We start from the raw sequence: 9,472 nt of genomic DNA, 5'->3' as shown, positions 1-9,472 counted from the left end.
TAAATTTATAAAAGGCATATATTGGGAATATGCTTAAATGTGATGTATGTGCATGTTCAAAAATTACATGCTTTAGATCACTGCCTTAATTGTCTTTTAGACTTGAGGTTTAGAATTGACCTGTCAGGCTTTCATAAAATAGACTGGTTTTATTTTGAGTTATGAATCTGAGGCAGAAGTGTCAAATAAAGTGATGCATAGGCCAGTAATATGATCCTTTTTAACATTCCAGGCTTGGCTCATAATGATGCTTATAGATGATCTTGGTTGAGTTCCTGCATAAGTATCAATAGGTGTTTTGGTTTTTTCTCTGTAGCAAGATATTTAACCATCAATTTAAGTGTCAGGAGGCCATGACTGTGTCTTCCTGCAACTTACTCTATGTTTTGTTGAACCTTTAAATTTTGTTTAGGCTTTTGTGTTACTCTAGTCTTATAAGTGGTTTCTATCAGCAATTGGAAATAATAAGGTAGTCACCACTAATTCTGAGACATGGAATGAAGGAATATAAGTATTGCACACTGGTTTAAAAGCTTTTATTTTACATTAAAATATTAATTCTAATTTTTCCTTCTTTTATTGCATATCCTAGTTGTACATGCCAGAAAATGTGTGATGAATTTGCAGACTTGTCTGCCTTTACAAGTGTTCCTTCTGTATGCTTTCTCATTACTCTTGTCATGGAATCTAGTGCCTAATTTGTAAATATCAAAAGCAATTTGTAATAAAATCAAATAATGTAATGAATATCAAAAGCCTAATTTGTAAATATCAAAATGGGCGATAGCAAACTAATCAATAACATGCATACACAATTTATTTTAGCTTAGTTTTTTTAATAAATGAGCTCTTCTCCTGGAATACAGGAAACTTTATACAGAGTGTCTGCAAACACTTTCACAGTCTGCAATTGTCCTAGTATTGGTCCTAACCAGTAAGGCATCGAAATATCTCTGAAATGAAGTATGTGGTTAACCTGGCTTGACAAACTGGAGCTAGTATGAATAATATGACCTTATGGGTCAGAACAAAGCAAACTTTTTGTTTTCAAAACTGTCGATCAGAAGGATTTTTTTATTACTGTGCACCAAGCCTTTTGACTTTCATAAACTGATTAATGATTTGTAAAACGTTCTGAAATCAGCCTTGAATCCTCCAGTGATGCTATGGCTTGGGACAGCTGGAGTACCTGAAGCAGCAGCCTGGCTCCCCTGAGGGTTATGTTGCTGGAGCTGAGCAAATTTTGCCCTTGTTTGTGACTCAGAGATTTTAAATGGATGGCCATGGGTGACTGCAGGGAACATAGGAGGTTTGTTTCCCAATTCTAAATTTAGAATATGCATTTCGATATTTATTTCCCATCTTCAGAAGTTATTTGAAGAGTGTAATATGAATATGTGGAAATATGAGAAAGGCAAAGGGGAGATTTCTCATTGAAATTTTGTTTATACTTTTGTTCTTTTGCTTTTCATTCCAGTGAAATGAAGCAGAAGTTGGATGAAGAGGGTAACAAATGCAGCATCCTTTCCAAGCAGCAGAAGTTCAACGAGCACTGCTGTATTCGCTGCTGCTCCCCTTTCACATTTCTTATCAACAGCAAACGACAGTGCCAAGACTGCAAGTATAACATCTGCAAGAGCTGCAGTACTTATGAGAAGAAGGAGAAGGCTTGGATTTGCAGTGTCTGTCAGCAAGCAAGGTAAAGACTTATTGTTCAGCAACCTGTGTAAAGCAGCTGTGGCCTAACCTAAGCTTTTCCTTGTATTTGTCAGTAGTTAACTCTGGTGGGATAGGACATGAAGTACCTGTTTATGTAGGAGCTGATTTGTTCCTGAGGTGTGACGTGCCTGGTTCTTCTAGAGGTTAATTTGTTCTGAGAGTGTTTGGTGACCTGTTGCATTTTCCAGGCTTGCTTAGCTGGACTGTTGTATCAGCAAGCAGCAATTGGACATAGCTTGAGCAGGACTGGGATCTCCTGAAATGCCTGGGTTACTAGTGGAACCTGAGCACAGATGGTGGTAAGGCAGTTAATAATTTTGCAGCAAATCCCACTGATGGATGGGGAATGGAAGGAAGAATGTTGGTGACAAGATCATGCAGCTGTGACTGTGTTTTGGAGTGCTTTTCTAAATGCCAGCTTATTGGTGGGGATGCTTTGAGCTTACTTTGGCAACTACCCAGAGAAAATAGTAGTGCAGCTCATGGGGATGCTTTGAGCTTACTTTGGCAAGTACCCAGAGAAAATAGTAGTGCAGCTCCTTATAATTCTTAACATCTGTTAAGAATATGCAGCTAGGCTTCTCACCCTTCTGAGGGTAACAGAGCCACAACCATTTAAATATAGCACCAGAAATAGAAAGCAAATTCAAGCAAACACTTTATCGCAGCAAAGGGGCCATTCCTTGTATGCTGACTGTGGTAGTCCTTGGCTGCAATGCAGGCCAAGTTCCAAAAGCAGCCCTAGCTGGGGTGACGTAGCACTGACTAAGGCTTTCTAACTCAGACAAGAAGGGTGAATGGAGTAGCTCAGTTCCTTATGGTTTGATTTTGAACACTGGTGACTAAAGCAGCTGAGTAAATGTGACAAAGAGGCTGTTCATTTATTGGAACGCAGGATAAAGAAGAACCAAGTCCCTTTGCAATGCTGTATGATACCCCTGTGCTCTCCAAAGACTCATTGCTTCCTCTTGTTTCCCATCAACACCCACTTGAAATTTAAGGTTTTCTATGGCATCAGCGAATGGCATGTGTTCCCTTTGACACAGGGTCTTAAAATCATAGGGATCCCAGACAGGTGACGCCGTGTTTGCGAACGCCAGCCTTTGAAGGCTAAGGTGGTTCTGTTCTCCAGGGCACCGGTTCCTTCTCTGCCTTTGACTCTGGAAAACCTACAGACACCCCTTTTCCCCCAGTGAGAGTATCTTTTTCAGCAACACAGAGAGCTATGGAGCCAGTGCTTGTTTCTACTTTAGTCATTCAACCATTTCATATTACCTCTCTCTTCCATTTATCCTGCACAGGCAGCCTCACAGGCAGCCAGGTTTGTGGATGCTGATGAACTGCACTTAAAATAGTTTTTGCTGACTCCACAAAAGAAGTCTCAGAAGAATTTAATTTCAGAAGAAAAATCTGTAGCTGTATTATAAAAATGCTATTTCTGACCCTTGAAGTCAGGGCTTTTCCCACAATCCCATGCAGCTCTCAGAGTCACCCACCTGTAACTCAGTTATAAGCATTTTCTTTATTTATGAGACCTGAGACACAGCTTGAACTCTTTTTCAGTGAATAAATTAACTAACACTGCTGCTAATCATTTAATGTTCTGGTTTACTGGACAGTGCTACTTACAAATCCCTGCAGAGGAATATGGGGCTGGCATTCCTCAGGGACTGCTGGTGTATTTTAGTTTGATGGGGGCTTGCTTTTGCTGTGGGAGAGGGTGGTATGATTTATTTTTTTTAACTATCTGTCAGTATTTCTTCCAGGGAAAAACAGGGGGAAATACAATAGTGTGTTGTGAGTTCCTTTTGCTTTCTCAGTGACTTACTCCTCAGATGAAGCATGGACTGTGCTCTCCTGCCCCTCCCCAGCTCCTTTGCTTCTTTCATTTTTACCTTTGATAAGATAGCACCTTTAGTAGAGGTGGTTCTTGGTTTAGCTGTTGCTTGTCTGCACATCGTACTGCACAATAGGTAATGAACTAGAAATATCTGAATACTGTGTTTTCAGATTGCTCTTCTTTTTTCTTCCCATCGCTATATGTTTTTGCTTAGTTCTATAAGAGTTAATGCTGTAATTATCTCCTGTGCAGAAAGAGCTTAAATAAACTGGAAAAGTACAAATATATATAGTTCAGACTTCCTGTAATGATCTCTTTGTGCTCTTCAGCTCTGCACTAGAGCAGTACTCGAATAATCGTGAGTTTTATTTCTAGTATGTATTTAGAATATGTCAGCCAGTTTTCTGATGTCAGAAGCAGTTTCTTGCTTTACAGAAAGCTATAAAGGAGACTCTAATCAGGTGAATCACTTGTAAGATACATTTATTATGTCTGCACATGTAAAATTATGAAAAGTTCCTGTATTATGTGGGAACCAGAACCAATGACTTGGGGATGATTAATTTTCTTAATTTTTTTTTAAAAGCAATACATTGTATAAACATCCCTTGGATCTGGATTTAAAATCCTTCTGGGAGCTATACTCCTTTCTTTGGACTATCTTATTCCCTATTATCTTCCTCCAAAACAGTGATGTCAATATACTCCTTTCTTTGGACTATCTTATTTCCTATTATCTTCCTCCAAAAGAGTGATGTCAGCTTTGGTTGATTGTAAATAGTTCTCTGGCAGATTCCTGCACCGAGGTGATGTTGACACTGAAGAAAATCTGACATGTTGAGTTAGTTTCTCAGGGCATGACCCTAGTGGAGATACCTGTTCTGTTGAAATTCATTTTCATCATCCAAGGCAGAGATCTATATTAACATTTAGCAGAGAAAAAATATTCAGGTCAGCATTTGAAACATAGAACATCTGTAGAAAATTATGCCAAAAAGTTTGTCTCTGTTTCTTCCAAAAGCAGAAAACTCACCAATAAGCCAATGAAAATGTTGGTGTTTGAACTCCTTTAAAGCACATCTCCTGTTACAATGCATCTTTTAAAAGTTAGAAATTCGGCTTGGTGTAGAATCTCAGGCTCAGAAGTGTCTTTACAGCAATGTGTATATTGATCTTGTAAGGAACTGGAGAACCTCCCTTAAATTTCCCAATTTTCCAGATTTAGCAGACATTCTGCTAACATATTTTGATTTAGATTTATTTCTAGATACCATTATTAATGTTCTAGAGGATTTTTTTTCTCTCAGATGTGCATCCTCTTAATGTGTAAGTATGTTATGTTAAAATTATATATTACTAATTTCAAGTTGTTGATTTGTGTATAGTTCATTTCCAGTACTTCCAAAGCTTTGTACAATGTATCCCATCAGACAATGTATTTAGGCATCTTGCTGAGGTCTGTACTGAGCCAAGTCCTCTTGGCTCAGTAGATTTCAGGCACAATTTCTTTACCCTCTTGATTAGTGCTTTTGATGCCAGACAGAGAGGTTCTTTGCTCATTTAGCAGAAATAGGGCATGCTTACTATATGTCTGAGGCTACTTTTCTTTTCCATTCTCCAGTGAGCTGTATCCCAGAACACCCTGCTTGTGACACTGGTTTCCAGTTCAACACTTGTACTAAAAAAAATAGAAAAAATGTGTAACCATTAAAATGCATATTTTTTCAGGTTTTCTAAACCAATCAGGTTTTACTCCTGGACTGTAGGCTAAGTATATAGAGTCCCATACAAAATAAGGTATGCAAACATCTGGCTGTCCACTGCAGCTTTTCATGACTTACGTGTGAATCCACCTGAGTTTTTGGTTCCCTTCTCCTAGTCTCACCATTTGCATATCAAAGGATTTATGTGTCTATTGTGAGTGGGAGCATGGACACTTAATCCTTTCATGCCTTCACATCCATCTGCTGTGTGATTTTCTCACTTTTCCTCAAAACTCTTGCTCAGGCGAAGAGAGTTCATCACTTAATGGCCTCTTGTTTAGTTTTCTTGAGCCAGGCTATGGGTAAAAGGGCATTACCTGGTCTGCAGGAAGTCATTATTCTGCTTCATAAGAGCTGCTTTGTTGTTCATGGTCCTTTCCCAGTGGCAGTTATTACAAGACAGAGACCCAGTCACTGCTACTTCTTTCCTTAATGATGTTAACTACTGAAAAACACAGCCATGCTGCATACACTCAGACTTTGTGTAAAGTAGTGTTCTGAGGGGCTCAACACGGGTCCCAAAAATTGTCCCACTGGTGACCTTCATAGAATCTTCAATCCAGAGTTATTGTTGAATGTTTTTTACAGTTTCTTTTGAGTTTGTTGTGATGCCCAGTTGAAAGGTAGGATTCTAAATAGACTCTAACAATTTGCATCAGTATCAAATGTAATTGTCTTACTGGACTGTGAAAATTAATTAGAATAATTAGATATGCATTAGGATTTTTAATGCACATCAGAGTGAGACTTGAGACCTAGTCTACCTGCAGTTCCCAGTACATTTGTCTGCAATGAGCATGTATTGGGATTAATGCTAATGTAAAAATGGAGCAGTGCTTCTGATAAATTGAAAATTTCAACACAAAATAAAAGTCTAGGCTCATTTGACAGGCAGAACAAGGAGCTTTGCCAGCCTCAGGAACAGTCCTAAATGAAAGCTTTGTATTTCATATGGTTTTATTTGGAGGGCCCTGTAAAACACTGTAATGTGCTTTAATGTCAGCAGAACAAAGGGTGTGTTTGTACAAACACGACAAAGTTGATAGTAGATGGGATTTTAGCCTGCCAAAGGATGCATCTCTTCTGATTAGCTGATGCAAGGTTAAGTGTAAAACTCTTTACAGACTATACAGGAAAAAAACCACCAAAATTTGGCAAAAACTTGGGATGGTACTTGATAAGAAGTATTACTCCTAGTTAATAAGTTAACCTTGTATTTGTTTGTTGATGCATTCAACTGTAACAAAGCAGTCAGTTCCAGGACTTAGTTGTGGAAAGCTAATGAAGATATAATGCTGCTTAGCAATCTTGTTTTCCTTTCAAGCAGGCTAAGCCATCTGGTAAAAGGAAGCTGAAATATATTTTAGGTAGTCTGCCTCAGCCACAGCTCAGATCTTTGTGTATAGTTTTGTGAGAGCTGCTATTTCTGCTGTTTGAGGTCCCTCTCTGACATTAGAGAGAAGTTCTACAGAACTTGGAAGCTGTGACTTTATCACATAAATGCCAGGAAAAGTGTTTTTTCTTCGGAGATCATAGCATTTGTATAAGAACATTCACTTGCTGCATGGCATAGGACAGAAGATAAAGCTTTTGTTCTGCCATGTTCATTTTGTCTTCATTGGACCCCTATGGGTCTTGTTCTGCTCTTGTAAAAGTCCTCTGAATGGTCTCATTCATATTGTACTTAAGGGATTTACTAATTTTAAGTAAATTGCAGTGAAAATTATTTTTCTTAGCCATATGTACTTGTCAAAATCAATGCAGTTCCTTCCAAAAATGCCTGCTGCTCTATTCAAATTTTCTTTCTCCTCCTTCTCCCCCCACTCTCTCTCTGTTTTGTATCCTGTCTCTTGATCTCCTTACCATGCTTTAGCATTGCAGTGGATCGTAGACATCATATCCTTTTGTTCACAGTAACCATGAAGAGAAAGGGCAAGAGCTGGGATTTTGCATAAGAGCCCAGAACAGACTTTGGTTTATTCAGTTGTTCCCTGACTGGAGGAGGAGAGAGAGAAATGTGCAAACTGGTTGCTTTGACAGGTTGATCTCTGCTGGATTTTTTGCTATACTGATCTGTCTTAATTATTTCTGAAGTATGCACTGTGAAGAATTTAATTTCTGCTAGACAGAATAAAGCTGAACTTGCATAACATAGAGCAGACTGCAATGCTGCACTCAGATTTAAGAAAAGTATCTAAAAATGGAATTGAGAAGGAGAGTAGGAAAGAGAGGTCTATTAAAACAGCTAAACATGAGTGCTAATTAGGAGATCTTTTCTAGCTTTAAGTAGCCTGGGAAGTAAATGTGTGTCTGAGTTCCTGGAGCACTAATAGGTGTTTTAGGAGCTCTGGATTCTATTTTTAGCTGTTGACCTGATTGTCAAGTGACCTTGGGGCAGTCTCCATGTCTCAGGTTTCCTCATGTGCAGAATGGATTTGATGATGCTGAGCTCTTGGAAGTCAGTGGTTGAAAAGTTAAATTCTCTGGCTGTAAAGTGCTAAGTATTATTAATTTACTGTTATTATAGGAGTTTTGCTGCAGTCAGCATGGTTAAAACCTTTGTGTTTTGCAGTTGAACAGAAAGGTAAGTGCTTGGGTTCTTGTAGACAATGAATGAGGGTAGAATATCACAGCTTTATATTCAATGTTAATATATAAATACTTGCCTGTGCTTGGTCCCACCTACTTTCAGCGAGTCATAGTAAGAAAAATTATCAAACATCTTCCCTAGTAGGAATAAATATTATGCAAATAGTGTGCAAAAATATTGGGACTGCTAAATGGGAGGAGTGAAATGTGAAAGGATGTAACATCCTTTTTTCCACATAATAAGCAGCATGCAAATTATGGATTGGATTTACTTAGCGTTTCAGTTTTTTAAAAGCTGAGGGACTTCACTGAAAAGTGAAGGTGAGAAATTAAGAGCTAATTAAAATTACCCAGGATTCTCTAAGTGTGGGCACTTAAGTGGCAAGGAGAACATCGTACCTTACAATAGCTGAGATAGAAAATCTAAAGTATTGAGCACCATTTATGGAGGAACTTCCCTTGTGTCTACTGTAACTGGAACTTCACATGCTGCTCACCCATCACTGACTGCTTTTGCAGGAGCAGAGTTGGAGGGCTGTGGGCCATCACAGCCCCTACGTTGAGCTGGTGGTGGTCAGGGAAGATGTAGGGTTCATAGTGGTCAAACAAGGGAAAATAATAGATTACAGTATAAAAGTAGAGGGCTCAGATTAACAAATATGTGTTATAGTAAGAGATTGCAAACCAAGATTTTCTTACAAGAGGGATGGAAAAAAAGGTTATGTCAAAAACCTGTGTCATTCTCACTCCTGCGTGGCTGACTCAATAATGCCTGTACCTTTCTTCCTTTTTAAGCATAATGTCAGATTTATGCATCCCTTATTAATACAGTGATTCTGTCTAAAGCAAGTCCACTCCAACTTATTCTTTGTATCAGTACTATTACTATTCTAATTCTTTAAATGTATCAGATGTTTATTCTGCTGTCTTTTTTCCTGAAGAAGAAAGCAATTCCTTCCTTTCATACTGTCTTGCCAATGACTTGAAGTTTTCAGATGCTGCAAATTGAGAAAGTTGTTCCTGGATGTATGTAGTATAAATAGGGTGATATTCTGGTGTGTTGTGATGGAGTTTTCATGGTTGACAGAGGGGACGAGGTTTGCTTTTCTGACAACTTTTCTGCTTTTCCTGTACTACAGAAGACTTTTGAGTAAATTGAGGCAACTGTTATGACTGATAGTTATAATAAATTCAGGATGTCCAGGAAGTTTTGGATTCTGATAAACCTCTCAGATCAACCCATGCTGGGTCCTCTTTTTGCCTCCAGCTGGTGCTGCTGCCTGCTTCTGGGTGACCCTTAGGGTGTCATCCTGCTTCCTTGCAGAAGGTCACAAGTGACTTCTTTTTGGTTTCCTGAGAAGGGAGACCATTTTGGCTCTATTCTGTTAAACTTAGCTGAAATGCAAAGCACTGTGCATCAAAGAAGAGCTTTTCAGTCAGGCCAAACTGTAACATTCAGGAGGAGACATTTCTGCCTAGGCATTTCAGCCCCCACTGTCTGCCTCCAAAGCTCACACAGCAATGTTGGACTACCTGTTGGCCTTGAAACATGCTGGGATAT

General features: G+C 38.8%; 1 protein-coding gene across 1 annotated transcript in view; it reads left to right on the top strand.

The window, feature by feature from the left end:
• Positions 1 to 1,481: 1,481 nt before the first annotated feature.
• MYRIP (myosin VIIA and Rab interacting protein) overlaps positions 1,482 to 9,472 on the top strand; it is a gene marked incomplete at its 3' end in the record, with an annotated part of 109,141 nt that continues 101,150 nt past the window's right edge. Inside the window, exon 1 of the mRNA XM_009079174.1 lies at positions 1,482 to 1,699. Within this exon, the coding sequence (XP_009077422.1) occupies positions 1,482 to 1,699 (218 nt within the window). The remainder of the gene's footprint in view (positions 1,700 to 9,472) is intronic.

This window comes from Acanthisitta chloris, unplaced genomic scaffold, assembly GCF_000695815.1.
Source record: "Acanthisitta chloris isolate BGI_N310 unplaced genomic scaffold, ASM69581v1 scaffold2467, whole genome shotgun sequence".
NCBI classification, from domain to species: Eukaryota; Metazoa; Chordata; class Aves; order Passeriformes; family Acanthisittidae; genus Acanthisitta; species Acanthisitta chloris.
This window is presented reverse-complemented; position numbering and strand designations above follow the sequence as displayed.